At 41.3% G+C, this 18,507-nt stretch overlaps 1 protein-coding gene across 1 annotated transcript in view; it reads right to left on the reverse strand.

The window, feature by feature from the left end:
- Positions 1–849: 849 nt before the first annotated feature.
- SYCP2L (synaptonemal complex protein 2 like) overlaps positions 850–18,507 on the reverse strand; it is a gene marked incomplete at both ends in the record, with an annotated part of 54,631 nt that continues 36,973 nt past the window's right edge. Inside the window, 12 exons of the mRNA XM_084621087.1 lie at positions 850–912; positions 2,537–2,606; positions 3,516–3,574; positions 3,664–3,763; positions 5,985–6,079; positions 7,594–7,715; positions 8,778–8,909; positions 11,645–11,714; positions 11,870–11,964; positions 13,080–13,176; positions 14,540–14,589; positions 15,937–16,093. Of these exons, the coding sequence (XP_084477213.1) occupies positions 850–912; positions 2,537–2,606; positions 3,516–3,574; positions 3,664–3,763; positions 5,985–6,079; positions 7,594–7,715; positions 8,778–8,909; positions 11,645–11,714; positions 11,870–11,964; positions 13,080–13,176; positions 14,540–14,589; positions 15,937–16,093 (1,110 nt within the window). The remainder of the gene's footprint in view (positions 913–2,536; positions 2,607–3,515; positions 3,575–3,663; positions 3,764–5,984; positions 6,080–7,593; positions 7,716–8,777; positions 8,910–11,644; positions 11,715–11,869; positions 11,965–13,079; positions 13,177–14,539; positions 14,590–15,936; positions 16,094–18,507) is intronic.

The following is an 18,507-nucleotide window of genomic DNA, read 5'->3' on the forward strand; positions in this document are numbered from 1 at the left end:
TGTGGACTTTGATATCTGCCAGCTGGGATGGTGTGGGGGGTGCTGGAGCTTAGATTTCAAAGTCTATTGTGGCAACACTCTTGACATCAGGTGCACAGAGGAGGGAAGTGAGCAACAGGCTTGACAAAGCCCTGGCTGGGATGATTTAGTTGGGGATTGGTCCTGCTTTGAGCAGGGGTTGGACTAGATGACCTCCTGAGGTCCCTTCCAACCCTGATATTCTATGATTCTATGAACAGAGTCAGAGGTGCACCCTAGCTCACCCATTGGGCCCTGGAAATACATCCCAGCTAACCAAAACAAAAAACAGGCTTTTCTTAAGTTACTAAAGGGTTACTAAAGGGTTAAAGAGATGGCAAAATTGATATTTTCCCCATTTAGAGAAAATGATTTTCTTCTCTTTATAACACAAAGAAATGAAGGGGAATTTAATTGTCACAAATGAGCAACATTTTTGCTTAAATCATTAAATGAACAGCCTATAATGACTAAAGGAGTTTATTTGTAAAGGTATTAACAAAACGTGTAATGCAATCCATTTTACATCAATTTGTGATATAAAGCATGATGTTTATTTGGATTTCTGTTCATCCTTGAAACTCAAATTTAAGTTGGACCTAAAAGATAGCACTGCAAGGAACCCAAGGGTACCACTCCTTATGGACAATGGAAGGAGACACCTGAGTAATAAAACAAAGTCAAAAATAGCATTGTAATTATTTTGAGAGGCGAGAGATTGAGGAAAATACATCCTCCATATTCTCCACAAGACTCAGAGTTCTTCTATAGAAACAACGTAAGATGTGTGATGTCCTCAAAAACTGTTTTACAGTACAATATAGTGTTTTGTTAATCAGAAGCAACAACGAACACCTTACTATTTTCTTCCACCTTCTCCTGTGGATGTTCATACTACAGGGAGAAAAAGAAGAGTATTTTAGAAAAAAATATGAGCATATTAATATAAAGATTTTCAAATGTAATCTGGAATTAATTGAAATTTAGAAATAAATTTTTAAAACGGTTTATTTTTAATTGCCCGTTGTTCAGTTAAGGGCATAATACTGCAAGGTACTGAGCATCTTCTGTGATGTGACAACTCCAGGTTTCAGCGTGCTGCATTTCATTTTCAAAAGTGCTGCCCACAACAAAGCAAAGGGCGCTCTCTCCACTGGCAAGTGCTCGCAAAGCCACCAGTTTCATGGGAAACAGAATCCTGAATTCAGGATCTGACATGTAAGTGAAAGAAGATTTTCTTTGAAGTGCCATATTAACATCATTTTAGCTCGTATAATTATCATCACTAGCATATGGTTTACCTTCCTTGGCATGGGGAACTGGCTTTCTTGAGCTCCTAAAGCACCATGCACACCAACTGCATTATGCACAAATCACAAAAACCAGAAGATCCCACCATCACAGGAATACTAAGGCAGTGGTCACAAGCTTCTAAAGCTATGCCAGAGACATTATACAGGTCTACATATAAGAAATGAACAGTGGCACTAGTGTGTGTGTTGGGAGTGCCGAGGAGGGGTTGAGCTTGATAGAACCCAATTCATCTAGAACATTTTGAATGTTTAGTTCAGCTGTTAAACATTCTCCTGCTGAAATCTAGCACCAGCTCAATGGCTTATGCGAAGTATGTAGCTTAGATCCTTGGTAGAGTCATAATTCAGCATCAGTTTTATCATCTCCTACTGTAAAAGGAATCAATATTTATTTTAGAGATTTTTCACTTTTTAAAATTAGGGTTTGGATTTTGCTTTAAAAAATATAAAGGAACAGGAAGTAAGAGAAAATTCGAGTGACCTTCTAGAGTTATGCTCTTTAAATAATGAAGTGACCACAGGAGAAGTATTATTCTAGCACTTTAGAAGATTAATGGCTCTATTATGTCATTAAATCTTAGCCATAATTAATAGTCCCCGGAGGAAAGTCTCTCCTTGTTCCCCATGGGTGATGGTAGAGACCTATGGGGGCACTAGAAGGAGGTATGACTGTGCCTGGCCCTTTCATGGTGTGAATGCAAGAGGAGAAGGATCGGGCAAAAGGTTAAAAATGGCACTTTACCAATTCTGCAGTTTTGTACTATTTTTAATTGGTTTCAGAAAATGCTGATTTCACTGTTCATAAGAAGAAACACCAAAGTGACTTTTTGGCAAGAAAAGGGACAAAAAACATGAATTAGGAAAATCTAATCTCAGTGCTGTTGGTTGACCTAGAGTTTGTTTCAGAACAAGCCAAAGTTTTATGATCAACATGCATCATGTTCAACAGATTTTGTAAGGAGCTGTTTTAGAGGTTGCGGAATGATGAACTGGGCTTATATGCACAGAGTTTCCCAGCCAATCATCACGAAGCATGCTGAACCAGATGATGAAACATCCTAGATGGGATATTCTTGCCTATTCTACTTAATGGAAAAAAGTTTCTCATTAACAATTCCTCAGCAAATAGATTCGTACTTCATTTGCTGATCAACTGCTCCTCAGCTCAGAATCCAGATACAAAGCTGCTGGTGTACAGCACCTACCGTTGTATTTTGTATTGTATCTTTAAAACTCCTCACAGTTTCTTCCAATACTGAATCCATAGTCTGAATCCTGGAAGAAAAATAAAGGTGGAGAATCTCATTGGATGGCCTCCTTTCAGTGTGCCCACGCTTACTGTTTCATAACTAAATCCCTGGGGTTCCCCTAACTGCAGCTCAGCAGCCAGCACAATAGCTAGCATAAGAAAAACCCTTGGACTTCTGTATCAAGTGCACCCGGCTCCCACTGTTAGCCACAGAGCGAACATGCTTTTATTTTGTCCAGTTACCCAGACTGAATAGCGAGAGCCTCCAGTCTCCTCAAGAAAACCACTTCAGAAACGTGGGGGCAAATGCAGATCAGGCATGCTCTCAAATACAGAAGAAGATCAGGACCAGCCATCTAGCACTTCCTCAAAGATCCCAGTCAGAGACCAGCTGCTCCATAACAGAAGATACTGGAGCAGGGATGTTGACCTTGACAAGCTATTTTAAGGTGGTAAGGAGCTGTAAGGACCAATTTGGGGGAGTCAAGGGTTTCCATTTGCATTTTGGGTTTATGCAAAACCAAAACTCCAGGGAAACCTGCAAAGAACCACAGCCACGTTAGGGTTTATGAAACCTGCTAACCTACTTCAAGCACATGTGAGCAACATAAAGGTGGTCCTGTACCAAAACCTCAGATCCAAGCACCTGAAAACTATGGGACTATTTAAATCCAAATTTTGCTGCTCTGGTCCATAATTACTAGTTACAGGTTTCCAAGCAGCACTGATTAAAACAGAATAAAAGCTTGTTTCTCACACCAACAGAAGTTGGTCCAATAAAAGATATTATCTCGCCTACCTTGTCTCTCTAAAATAAAGTCACAGAAGTAATGACCAGCATCAGAACTGACCATTTAACTAAATAACTAAGACTGAGCAAAGATATTTCCTATCTCTAAAATGACATATTTAAGAGACAGCTGGAAGATAAATACCTTTGCCTTTGATGATTACAGAAAGAGCTCAGTTTGATGGACTGTTTATTCCAAAAGTCCTACAAGAGTTTCCCAAAGAGTACACGTGTTATTTTGGAACTGGACATTCAATCCATGTATGGGTCAAAAAACAAAAAGACATACACACCACTGTGTCCTTCTCAAGGATGGATAAAATTTGAGTATCCTTCTCAAGATTGGCAAGTTCTTGGACAACAACCTTGTGGAAGTTCTCCAATTTATTCAGTCTGCAGGCAATAAATAGAAGTTCAACATCTTTAAAATGCAGCATTACAAGACAGCAGATGACTGCTGCAATTTGGTTTATGAATTATGTAGGCCACAGCTCTGCAGATTTGTAAGGAAAACAAACAAAAGCAGGTGTTTTCTTTCCAACACACCATCAGCTGATTTTTTAAAAAAATATCTATTTAGCAGAACGTAAACCATTTGTTACAATATAGCTAGCACAGGAAATACTATGCCAAAAAACCTGAGTATACGTCTTCAGATGAGTGCAAGAGCAACATATTGCAAAGGTAAACATAAGGAAATTCTTGGAAAGAAGGCAAAAGTAGGTACATTTCTCAAGTCAGAACTATCCCCAGGGACGTACATTGCCAAGATACCATAGCCATATACACATGAGCAAGCAAGAATAATTTGCACATGGGGATTAGAGGATTCAGGGGATTGGTTATATAAATGTAAAGGCTTTACCTTCCTAGGGTACGGCTTTTAGATAGGTGCCTGAACAGTACGTACCACAGGTGTTATACTAGATGGCAGCTTTTCAGTGGCCTGCACTGGACAAACATCTCTGTCCAGCTCATAGTGAGCAATTATAAAAGCACTGACTCCTGCTGCTCCTGGGCACCTCTAAAGTCAGTGGGCCAAAGGTGCAAACACATGCTTTAAGCACATTTTACAGTGGGTTTTGGCACCACAGGACAACAACTTCATTGGCCCCGCTCCTCTGAAGAGTATATTAATCCCATGGGCTTATCCAGGGATATCGCTGTTAAAATGGAGCCTAAAAAGAAAAGGAGTACTTGTGGCACCTTAGAGACTAACCAATTTATTTGAGCATAAGCTTTCGTGAGCTACAGCTCACTTCATCGGATGCATACTGTGGAAACTGCAGAAGACATTATATACACACATGGTCTCTGTGTATATAATGTCTTCTGCAGTTTCCACAGTATGCATCCGATGAAGTGAGCTGTAGCTCACGAAAGCTTATGCTCAAATAAATTGGTTAGTCTCTAAGGTGCCACAAGTACTCCTTTTCTTTTTGCGAACACAGACTAACACGGCTGTTACTCTGAAAAATGGAGCCTGTTGCTGATCAAGCATGTCTGTTAATGGGGACACAAGGCCATCCACCAAGTTTTCCCCCAATTAAAAATATTCTACTGAATTTGAAAGTGACAGGGAGAAAGTAACCTAGGAGCTGGGTTTTCAAATCTGAAAACTGACAACACTTCCTAATTAGAAAGAGAGCAAAAGTTTTGGTTTTTTTTCCTGTTAAATGGCGGTTTCCATTTCTGACCAGTTCTAGAAAAATCTGCATACAAAGGCACAGCAGCAGCTTTCTACTGTAAACCCACGCTAAGCTTCGGCGAGAGAAATGAACAGATTTTTATTTTTCGCTTCTGTATTTACTTTCATCAAGACAGGCGCTTGGTACCATGCGAGCTATATATTTTATACAGCAGGGATACAATGGGAGGTACTTGTATCCTGTGTAGTTTGTAAGTTAAAGGTGCAATACTTGCCATGAATTTGGAACTATTTCACACTGCCAAATCCTACACACTGACGCACATTCGTGAGCAAGGACATGAGAGATGTTCATGATTAGTCTATATCAATATTGATCCCAAACTGTGCTTGTGCATTAATTAGATTTATATTTATGCAGTTAAGCATCACAGCTTAACTGACTATAGAGATGACATTAAGAGTATGAAGAGCTTTCTAGAAATTGACTTCTGTTTCATTATTTTTCTGTTGAAAGGGGAGGCAAGTGATACCATTTGAGTGTAACAAACGAAAAGAATTTCATGGAAGCAGACTTTTTAACCTGGACTTCCAGTCAACGGGACACAAAATGCCTCTGTTGTCCAGTCTCTTGGCTCCAGTACCCTTTGCATTGACTCCATTCTCATCCCCCTTGCAGGGAAAGTGGGTTATGCACAACATTGCCTACACATACAGCTCCACTAGTGCAGGAGGGATTCATTATACGCAAACAGCCCTACTCACCACAAACAAGTGAGCATCACAGGAGCTCTCCTCCCAATGGATTTTTTTTTAAACAAGTCAGCTACTGTCATTTTGTTTTGTAACCCTAAGAAGTGCAATACTTTACTGCCAAGTTCTATTACAAAAGGCATTCATTTTTCAGGGTTACTAGAAAACTCATGCAAATTTTAAGCTGTTTTTGGCAAGTAGCAAATTAGTTACCTGCATTGATGTATCTGATATAATAAAGCTGACACACTTTTTTCAGATGTCTTCAAAGCATTCTTTGCACAAATCTCCATTCTTTTGTACCTGGACTAGAGCACAATATAGACATCTTAATATACAATGTCAAACCAAAACAAAACACTTAGTCTAAAACTTGTCCACATATACATTTCTACTGGTTTAGCTGAACTGGTGCCATCCCTTACATGGCAAACTTATTTTGGTTTAGTTTAAACCTGCTTCTAATCAACGTAAGCTAACCTGAAATAAGACACAAACAAACAAACAATTTTTTTTAAAAAAGTGTTTACACAAAGGTTCACACTGGTTTAACTAAATCAATTTATTTTCACTCCTTTACTTATATCATTGGAACTCTGTAGATAAAGCCTTAAATTACACAGAGTATGCTACAAGTGAACATCTAACCCATAAAGAGAACAGATTACTGCCTGAGAAGTTACTAAGGGCCTTATCCTACAGTCCTTACTCACACCCTGAAGTGGGACAGAAGGGCTGCAAAATCAGACCGTTAGTTAGCACCATCTCAGGTCAACAACAACAACAACATGATTTTTTCCCCCCAGTGTGTGTTGGGGTCATAACTAAGTTCCATGGTAAATCAACTGCCTCCATGTAATATAAATCCAAAGAGACATGTCTAGGTCCTTATGAGTACATCTACACAGCATCTTGGAGCAAGCCTTCCAGCCTTGGTCAACAGGCTTGAGCCTGCAGGGTTTGTGGTGTGCTCTAAAAGTAGCAGTATAGACAGCGCTTTGAAGTTGTGACTCAGGAGGTGAAGCCTTCCCACACCCCAGCCCAAGTAACATCCTCAAAGTGCTGTCTTCACAGCTATTTTTAGAGCACTAGTGCGAGGCCCACTAGCCCAGATCTGTTGACCCACACTGGGAGGTCTGCTCCCACAAACTCCAAAATGCTGTGTGAACATACCTGGAGGTCTACATAAGCTCTAGCTACTCAGTCAGCCTATATAGTTTTCTGACTCATTACAGAAAAGATGCTTACTTAGTTTATGGACATTACTGGTCACTGTTCTCTCTGTACAGTAGCCAATAATTTCCATAAATTAAAGAACCCACCCAAAACAATACAATTATCTCTCCCCTTCCCCCCCCCCCTCCTGCTGTATATGTCTGCTTATACACTCTAAATATGTGTGGCCCCAACCCTGCAACCAGAAGAAGTAGGTATGCCACTATTAGGTTGGGATAGGATTAAAAAGGGTTGTTCCTTTCCATCAAATTATTTGGAACATCTAAATACAATTAAATTGACATCACAGAATAAAGTTTCACTTAAAAGAACTCTCCATTCCAATTAAAACCATCCTCTCACAACCAATCCATTACCTCCCCTTGGGCATTTCTGAGAATAGCTGGGCCTTGCAGCATACCTAGATGTGGGGGAATGAGTTCCTGAATAAAGGACTCTCCAACTAACTCCCTTCCCCCAGATGTATTAATTTAAGGACAGTAGGGTCAAGCATCCCAGCTAATCAGCTGTTTGGTTGCTTTGTTTAGGTCTACACATGCCAGACACTGAATACACACTAGGAATATCATGCACACTGTAGAGTTACCCAGAATGTTTTTGTTAGTTGGTTGGTAAAGCTTTCAAAGGCAGCAATGACACCAGAATCACTGACGTCCTCATGCAGTATCTTAGAGACAAAGGTGTCATCTGAGTCATCTGATTCCCGACCTGCAAGAGAGGAAGGTACAACTCCATGCAAAATGTTTCCCAAGCACTCGAGCAGACTTGATCCTAATTGTTATCTGTTGCACTGCAGCACATTCCTTCACTACACGAGATGCAAGTGACAACCTATGTTAGAGGCGAGACGGTGTTTCACGGTCACTCTTCCAAAGTTCTTGGAAACTGGAACAGAACAACCTCAAAATTGAGGAAGTCTGAGAAGGAGTTGTCAATCTATTACAAATGACTGTATTGTAGAACAGATATTTGGGCACCAACCAAGTATACAATGTATTAACATGTAAATATGGGGCATCAGACCAAAAAATATTGGGCTTCTTAATATCTTATTGATGAGCAGGCTTGTTTCCAGATAAACCCTTTACTAAGAATAGAAACTATGTACAGAAATGAGGCAACAAAAACATCCTGCTACTCTCTGGCTGCAACCTGCGACAGCCCCGTCCTGGGCTCCTTTGCTTCCATTCCCCAGAGGGAAGTGTGTCCCAGGAAAACCAAAGACTGTCTCTCTTCATAAAGTGTGTGGTCTCTGCACTTTCTGGAGGACTTACTCTGTAGCACAGGCCTTGATACCACCGCTTTGCCTCTTGTGTAGTCCTTTACAGTCACTGTGCATTGATGCAACCCGCTACCATTCTGATTTGGCAGTGATTTCCATGTACTTTCCACAAAAGTTGCTAGTATCTATAGAAGGGGCAAGACAGTGGGCTTGACTGTCCATTAAGTTGAAATCTGGGAGCAGGTACACTTGAAACTGCTGTCATTTCTGGACGTTTATATGTCCATTCCATGCAGCTTCCACACCAGAACTTGCAAATAACGGGACCAATTCTCCTCTAATGTATACCTCCAACTCCATTTATTTCCATGGAGTTAACAGTTATTTACACTTTTTCAAGTTCACAATTTGATCCCATTAGAATGGCTCACTTTAAGAGGCATTCACTATAGTTCTCTCTAGGTTTGGACACAAACTACAATTTCATTCAATAAGGCCAAGTTACAAAGGTTTTGAAATGCTTGTTTTAAACACCGGCCTGGTGTTACCTGTTTGAATCTCCTTTTTCTTCTCTATTGAATCAAAAAGTTTTCTTGGCTCAGGAGAAACGCCAGGAAATGACTGATCCATTTGCCATCTTGAAAGTTTAGGCTTTTTTATGACACCACCAAGCGATTGATCTAAAAAACAATACTGGTACAGTAGAGATCTATAACTTAGTTCCACACTGAATATTTAGCAGGACTAAACAGTGGCCTACCAACCTTGCAATAGCTAGCATTGCTTTCTGGTTTACAAGAGTCTCAGTGAACAATCCAAATTTATCTGAGACACTGGTTGTACATTTCTGCAGGACAGTTTGGAGTCTCCTTATTCCTCTGCACAGGCTACCTACATCATCAGACCCTGCACAGCCTCTACAGAACTGCTGCTTCTCCCATGCACACATGGCTGGAAGAGTGTGCAGACAAGGGCAGTGAGTGCACATAGCCTCATCTCCACCTCTTCCAGCGTGCCAGCAAGAGCAACTGGAGAGAGGGAAATAAGGATCACAAGTAAAACTTCAAACTTCACATACCAATTTAACGCTCTTAGGGCTTAGGCTCATCTAAGGAGACAGAAGCCATATTTTAAGGAGTACACTTATAAAAACAGTCCTCATTATCAGCTTTAATGATGTGCAACTGATGACGTGTGCATGGTGCAACATGTGCTTTTTGAAGTTTATCAGGGCTAGGAGAAACAGGAACTCTGTGGATTATTCCTAAACTCTGTAAGGCAGCGCACAGCAGGAGCAGCTGTGGCCCCTGAGCAGCTCACAAGCGCTACAGGGCAGTGGTATCTTGGGGTGCTGGCACCCTTTCAGAGTTCATGCCGTAAACTGAATATTCAATTACGCCCCCAAGAATATCTCCAAACAAAAGCACACAGAATATCACAATGCATGTTCTCCATAAATAACCAGATAGCCACCCAATTCAATTCATAGAATCTCAGGGTTGGAAGGGACCTCAGGAGGTCATCTAGTCCAACCCCCTGCTCAAAGCAGGACCAATCCCCAATTTTTGCCCTAGATCCCTAAATGGCCCCCTCAAGGATTGAACTCACAACCCTGGGTTTAGCAGGCCAACGCTATGTAATAGGGTTATATTTACACTGTAGACTAGAGCTACCACAACTGCTGACTTAAAGCCACCATTAACTGCAAATGATAAGAAATTCAGACACGCTGACTCCCTTCTCTCCTCTATGGTAATTCAGGAAAGTGCTAGACTGATCTGGTGTATGGGTACTCATAGGTTACATCTACACCTGGTGCTGGGGAAGGGATTCCCATCTTACACAGACACACCCACTGAAGCCTGAGGTTCACTTCCTACAGCCTGTACCTGGAAGATGAGGTCTCAGACTCACAATGGGTTTTTGGTGGGTTGGGTTTTTTTAAACCAACAGTTCCTTGGTATAACATATATACATAATAACACAGTAGCAACCTTACAGTGAACCAAGTGTTTTGTCTGGTAATTGGATCAGTGTCGAGAACGTCTGCATGAACATCACACACCAAAACCCTATTGTCGTTTAGCTAGCGTATTGCTGGTTTTCTTCCAACAAGGAAGGATGTGCTGCAGCTCCACTTGAACAGCAGATTAGAAGAGGATTATGTGAATTCATCCTCATTGAAGACATGTCCTTACATGTCACTGGTAATTTATTTACTTAGAGCAGACGACAGTAGTTTGTACTGATGCTTTTTAAGTATGGGAATTAAATATTCACAAACAGGTTGAAAACACAAGCAATACCCCGTCATTAAACTGTACACAAAATAGGTCACAAGAGGGGGAAAATATATTTTAAAAAGTAGTGATCATAGGAATTCTTTTCACTAAAGCCAGGCAAATTTGTTTGATTTTGCTTCAACTAAGATTCACAGCATTGTTAATAAGCCGTTATTACAGAACATCTTTAATGCAATAAAAGTCATTAGCAACTTGAAGAACTGAGTGACCAGGCAAGACACGAATCATGCACCACTATCAGAGTGGCATTCCATTTTGATGCCTCAGGTCAGAGAACTTGAACCCTCATGCTTCTCTAACAAGATGCTAACCCTCCACACCCTCTTGGCTTTGTCCTCTTCTAGTTGCCAGACAGTTATGCAAAGGCCACACAGAAAGTGTTAGTAGAGAAAGGTGCTAGGGAAAGAAGATCCTTGGATGTTCCTGCAGAAGCAGTGTCATATTGCAAATTACAAAGATAAAGCATACCCTCAAGATAAATACAACTACACATACACTCTGCGACAAATTAATTGTGCTCTCTCAAAAGGACAGCAGATGGTAATCAAGCAAAACGAGAAAAGGATTCGATTTCTACATGCTGGTGCCCAACAAGAGAGCAGCTAAAACCTTTCAATATTGTAAAGCCTCCACACTGTGCTTGCCTTTAGTAGAAATACTGTGTAGTAAAACGAAAACAGTCATTATTGGAAAGGGATTAAATATAAGGACAACCTTGAGCACAAAGTTTACCCTCCGCTCTTATAGCTGGGGAATATAACTGACTATTTTTAAACAAGTGCTGATTTAATTACGTCATAGTTCCAATTCTGTAATAAGGTTCAGATTTCCCCACCCCCACCCCATTCTTAGGGTCTTTGCTCTGCGTGTCTCTGCTCAAGATGGCCTCAGTTAACCAATAATGTGACTAAAAATAAATATGAGAGTCTTAGACAGGAGTAAAGTCGTATAAGAGCTACAGCACGGAAACAGTCTCACAATTTGCACAACAAGAAAATGAAGTCTATTCAGACACTTGACGTATGGGGGAGATTTTCAGAGACTAGGGGCAGTCAGGCACCCCGCTTCATGCAGAAAAGCTTCTGTGTTTACTTAGATGGTGTCTATTATACCTGAGCCTTTTCGTTTAAATTTGGAGACTTTATCTTCTCCTGGGAATTTACTGGATACCTCCTCATATTTCTAGAGAGAGGGGGAAAGAGAAAGGTGCATTGCATTAGCTGTGTAGACAGGGAAAAAAAAGGCCACCTCATTTCCAAACAAAACTTATTGTTGTATAACTATTCATATTAAAAGTAATATAAACAGAATAGAACAGGGTAAAATGTAAACCTCACTTTCTTCTCTCCAGCATCAGAATAGTCATGGGAAGATGCACTTAATGGTAGTGTCAGATCATCTGCTTCCAAATCATCTGAAAGAAGTGCTTTAACTGCATAAGTGATGAATTATTAGACAGGTAATACAGGCAATCGATTCTGGATTGTATATCGACCAAGTGCATTGAATAGTGAGTAACAACCACCACCACCTTCTTCTACAATCAGTACGAGAGAGAGCGCTATTGTATTTTGAGCTGCAGTTGAACAGCATTCTTTCCCTTCCCAGGACTGCTGCAGTGGCAATGAGCACATCTGAAGCAAATACACGCATCACTATCTATTCCAGCAAGTATGTTCCTGGAGGGGACAAAGTAAGGCAGAGAAAAATGAAAATACTTCAGAGCACTACATATAAAATTCTATATTACCAGGCAAACTACAAGCAGGGACATGACCAGCAGGATAATTTTTTATGATGCTAGGACATGAGAGGAATGAGATGGCATTTTATTACAGTAGCTTTTTCAGACATGGAGACATTAGGCTGTAAAAACTGTTGGACAGACAGCTAATTTTTCCAGCCCCAAAATGTAAGGTTTAGCTTACCATAATACACATTATCACACTGGATCCAAATATCCCAGGACACAACCGCATTGTGTATATAGATCCATAACTGCTAGTTACTTGCATACAGTAGAAGCTCTGAAGGCAGTATGTATATGTATGGACAGATACACTAATATACCTAAATTGAAATTACATTGTAAGCTGTAACAGAGGACTGTTAGGAATGTTTACGTCATAAGAGAGACCACTATTGTGGAATGGAAAAATCTTCAGCAAAGATTTGTTTCAAGTTTAAAACAATACAAATCATTAATCAGTTTAACAGCCTCTTTACAAATTTAAGAGTGCTATTCAGAAAAGAAAATTCCAATTTTCGTGGACTTGAGCCATTGATGTTGATGTCATATTCAGTTCCCAAGTGCCAGAAATCCTAAATCTGATTTCTTCCCCTTCCTCTCCCCTCCATCTATTGGTATTGGATATTCAAGCATGGATGACAAACCAGTCTAGCACAAAGCATAAGCATAAGCATAAGCAGCCCTCCCAATGTAGCAGGAATTTCTGGGGAACAGGGGGATAAAGGGAATATAAAAACGTATGTGGCTTCTTTCTAGTAGACTGTATGGGAATGGGGAGGAAACAAAACACTAAATACCAGGGAGTTCCACTGCAGAGAAATCAAGCCTCATTGCACTGGATTTGATTTCCTTCTTCAGCACTTTCCTGTGCATTGTTGGTCTTGAAACACCAACCTAAAATATATGTATTTTTAAAGTACATATTTTATTCAAGAAGCAAAATAAACATTAGTAGTGACTAGGCTATTAGCATGTATAGGCTCCTCGAGGGAGATTTCCTGAAACACCCAAGGGGTTTAGGAACATAAGTGCCATTGATTTGCAAGGGACTCATGCTCTTAAATCTGAGGCACTCAAAAATTTCCACTTTAGCAAGTACCGGTTACAACTCAAGTCATTCTTCATATGAAACACCACAAAGTATTTTAACGGAGAGCAGAAGGAGAGAAAATGTAAGAAGCCTGGTATAAGCTTTCTGATAGTTACTGACTATTTATCATGTTTTCGCAAACATCCTTGACTTCATACAGTATCTCCTATGCTCACAAGACATGGCAATACTAACATTTGGAACAGTGGAAAAGTTTGGCATCACTATTGTCCATTATTTGAAGTGTAGTTTGGCGGCATGCCATGCAGCCTGTAGCCATGTTTATGGTCCATATTTCTGAATCAAATGGAAAAATTGATTGGGAGTGAGAGTTATCCAGGGAGTATGGGAACATGAGCCCAAAAGATGGCCAGAGGGGAGCCAGTCTACCACTGAAGGAAGTGGGACAGGAGGCTCAGACAAAAACAGAGGAGGGAGGGGAGAAGAGAAACAGTGACAGAGTAGAGGAGCACAGGGTCTGCCATGAGGTTCCAAATATTCAAATAAGCTGCTGTAGCTCATCAATGCTTATCTAAACTGAAGTATGCCCGGGTTTCCAAAGCTGATGTTGGATTATACAGGTTAATTCCTGCCCTGCTCCCAAGAATGACAGGTAAATAAAATCTAAGTGAGGCTCATTTGCGGTAGAAATTCTATGATTTTACATGTTCCATATGCCTCTAGGCCTTAAACCTCCAACTAAAATACATCCTACCCCTAACCTCTAGCAGATTCCTTACTAAAGGTAGAGGAGAATGTAGGTAAGATCCTTTAGTGAACACTGCTTTGAAGTGTGTAGTACACACCAAGCTGCACTCCAGGACTTTCACTGCACTGTCGTGATGTCCCCCTGACTAGTTACTGTGAAGCAAACTGGTGTACTGTAAATTCACACTCTGGGTTGCTGCACAGTCACTCACCCTGTAGACAAGCCCTGAGATGCAACACACCTGCAGCTAGCAGCTCAATATACCTTGATGCTAGCAGACTAGTCTATGAATTATATGTTCCTTCAAAAGGATAAAGTATTTAGGCTGTATTTGAAAACCCAGGTATAACTCTTGATATTTACCTAGCTACATGCTACGTATTCATCCCTTAACGTGCTTCACATAAGTAATGCATTAACATCAGTAGCAGCATAATCTAAAAACCATAGCATCTTACTTTCTTTGTGTGGTAATCACTGCCACTACTTGCAGACGATAACGGCAACACTGTAAGAGAAAAGGTTTTATCCAATTATTGGCAACATGGCACACTTTTGCTCCTCACCTGTCAATTTACAGTTATCTGCAACATGGTTAAGTCTCATTCAATTTTATTTGGATTTTCATAAAATGTACAAGGCCCAACTTAACGGCATCTCCACACTAAAATTTAAAAACCACTCATTTGCTTACAGAGCTGCCCATTAGCGCAAATTCAAATACTATTAAGACCACTTCAGCCTCGAACATCTGGGCAAAAAGGTGGACGTTGCAGCTGGTTTGGAAGGGCAACAAATCCAAAGTCGGGCAAACAAGCGCGGGGATGAATGGGAAGGGGGCTTAAAGTTGAGGGACCTTCCCTGAGGACATTCTGCTGCTACTTCATTTTTTTTTTTTTTTATTACTACTACTACTACGCTAAAGGGCTCAGTCATGACTAGTTGTGCAGATCTCATCTCCCCATGCCAACGGTGAGGAGGTCCCAACCCATTCAGAAGATTATAGGTTAAACTCAAGAGGTTCAGAAACCACTGCTGATTATGGAGCACTGGAGCTGTGTCTGAACCTCTTGAGTTTAACCTATAATCTTCTGAATGGGTTGGAACCTCCCCCGCCATTGGCATGGGGCGATGAGATCTGCACAACTAGTCATGACTGAGCCCTTAAGCGTAATAGTAGTAATAAAACAAATGAAATGGCAGCGGAGTGTCTTTGGGAGAGATATATGGTATATGATGTGTGAGTGAAAGACACTATCAACCTTTAGAATGTCCATTTATATTTTATTGCAGAAGTACCCAGAACAGAAGATGAGCACTCATGAGTCTGAAAAAGTAAAGAAGTCAGCAGCCTCTTTCTGCAGCAGGTTCGGTTTCTGCTGGGTTTGAAGATGCAGCCCCATCTAGCTGGCATTTCAGCAATCTTAAAGAGACAAAGGCATGGAAAATTGTAGCAGAGTCCCCAACCTCCAGGAAAGCTCATAACATTCTTGCTGGGCAGAGATAGAAAGCCATACTTTGAACATTGCCACTACCTGAGCATCTATGAGCACCCCAGGATCTCATTTTATACCTAAATTACAAACATGTGTTGTTAAGAACCGATGCACTCCCTCAAGGCAGGGACAGGCAGGCAAAAATCTTGGCCAACTCTTCCCTAACCTATTAGAATACCAGCATGATTTTAGTCTTGTGCAAACTGGGCCACAGCCAGTCAGTTTTCATTCAAGTCCTCAATCTCACAAACACTGCCGAACCGAAACCAAGACTTGGACATTTTCACCATTCAGTTTACACCTTGGTTACACAGTAGGTTACATCAGCTATGTTGTGCCACACATGACATAGCCCTTACCTTTTAATTTACTTCTGACCCTTGGCCTTCTTCGGGTATAATCTAGGGTTTTTGTTAATGATTTTTTCTGAGAATCTAGGATCCAGCTCTTTTCACTCTGACTATTGCTTGGAGAGTCGCGATTACTTTCGGAGAAAAGATGTTTCCTATAATCAGACTAAATATACTAATAAGTCAGTTCTAACTTCCAAAAATGAATGGCAGTGCAAATCTTTTCACCAGCAGAGGCCCACCACACCACCCTGTGTGGAGGGAGGGGCCCAGACCTCTGGCTCCAGCCCAAGCCTGGAAGGGTACACTGCAATGAAACAGTCCCGCAGCCCGAGTTCCGCAAGCACAAGTCAGCTGGCATGGGCCCATTGTGAGGGTCTAGTAGCTGTGTAAACATACCCTAAGTGGCTAAAGCGGTCGGTCCAGCACCTCTTATCAGTATTAAGATCACATACACGTTTAGGGTGCAGGTGCAGCCACCACCAAATCGTAATTTCAAGACAGCAATAAAGTCTCCAGTGGATGCAGGTTTTTCTTTGCTGTGTAGACACTCTCAGCTGCTCTGAATCACAAAACAATAGCAGCACGCAACATAAGGACTGTCAATACAAACTGTTAGCCCGTGGCAAACGGAGTACAAATCTACCCCACACTAGCCTACCATGGCCTGTCAGCATGCACCCAGCCAGGGCCGTCCCTACCTATTTTGGTTCCCTATGCAGCCCCAGACCTCTGCGGGGGTGGGGGAGGGGAGAAGGCTGGCCACTTCCTACAAGAAGTGGAGTGACCTGGCCCCAGCCTGCTCTGCTCCCCTGGCTCCGAAGCTTGGGGGGGGAAGGGGGGGGGGAACTCCCCCGAGCACTCGCCAGCAGCACATTTGGGGCTGGGTCGCTCTACTTACCAGTGAGTGCAGGCCCGGCTGACCCTTTCTGAAGTCCTCAGGGGAGTGGGGGCGGGGCTGGGGAGGAGCAGGGTTGGGGGACATGGGGAAGAACCGGAGCAGGGGCTGGAGCAGCATGCAGCTGTGCAGGGCACCAGGAAATTTGGTGCACCAAATTTCCTGGTGCCCTACGCAGCTGCGTACTTTGTGTATGGGTAAGGATGGCTCTGCACCCAGCTGATGGGTGTTATCAGTTCATTAGAGTGCTTTGAGCTAGTCTGCTTTGAAAACAGGACTAACTCAAAATGTTCTAACAAACTTAACACATGTCAGCAGGGCGCACATGGACAGTTAGATTATGGTAGGCTAGTGTGGGGTAGAGTTACACCACAGTTTGCCACAGTGTAACTGTTCATGTAGACAAGCCCCTCAGCCCCATCAGTAAAGCCCCGTTCCCTGCTCACCTATCTCAGGCTCCTGTATAATACAGGCCATAGAATGGCACCAAAATAATACCTAGAGCAGCTCTCTCAGAACAACATCCAATCTTGATTTAAAAATGGTCAGTGATGGAGAATCCACTACAACCCTAGGTAAATTGTACCACTGGTTAATTACTCTTACCATTAAAAAAATTACACCTATTTTCAGTCTGAATTTGTCTAGTTTCAACTTCCGGCCATTGGATCATGTTAGAACTTTTTCTGGTTGATTGAAGAGTCCATTATTAAATATTTGTTTCCCATGTAGGTACTTACAGACTAATCTAATCACCCCTTAACTTTCTCTTTGTTAAGCGAATGAGCTCCTTAAGTCTATCACTATAAAGGCATGATTTCTAACCCTTTACTCATTCTCATGGCTCTTTTCTGAACCCTCTCCAATTTATCAACATCCTTCTTGAATTGTTGACACCAGAACTGAACACAGTATTCCACCAGCAGTTGCACCAATGCCAAATACAAAGGTAAAATAACCTCTCTATTCCTACTCAAGATTCCCCCTATTTTTGTATTCAAGGACTGCGCTACCCTTTTGACCACAGCATTGCAATAGGTAGGTGCTCATGTTCAGCTGATTAACCATGACAACCCCCAAATCTTTTTCAGAGTTAATGCTTGCCAAGTATCCTCTAAGTATGGCCTACATTCTTTGTTCTAAATGTATACATTTAGATTTACCTATACTAACAATACATTGTTCGCTTGCAACCAACTTACCAAGTGACCCAGGTTACTCTGTATCAGTGACCTGTCCTCTTCATTATTTACCACTACCCCAATTTTCAGGTCATGTGGAAGCTTTATCAGTAATAATTTTATGTTTTCTCTGAGGTCATTGATTTATAGAGTAGGGTCAAAAACTGATCCCCTGTGGTACCCTGCTGGAAACATGCCTACTCAATGATGAGTTCCCATTTACAGTTACATTTTGAGACCTGTCAGCCAGATTTTAATCCATTTAATATGTTCCATGCTAATTTCATACTCTAGTGTTTTTTTTAAATTAAAATCAAGTTAAATACCTTACAGAAGTCTATTATATCAACATTACTACTTTTGTCCACCAAATTTGTCATCTCACAGAAGATATCAAGTTAGTTTGAGAAGTTCCATTTTCCATAAACCTAAGGTATTGGCATTAATCGCTCTCCTTTAAGTCAAGTCTCATATCAGGCACTCCATTATTTCGCCTAGCAT

Source organism: Lepidochelys olivacea (genome assembly GCF_965140295.1).
Source record: "Lepidochelys olivacea isolate rLepOli2 genome assembly, chromosome: 2".
NCBI lineage: Eukaryota > Metazoa > Chordata > Testudines > Cheloniidae > Lepidochelys > Lepidochelys olivacea.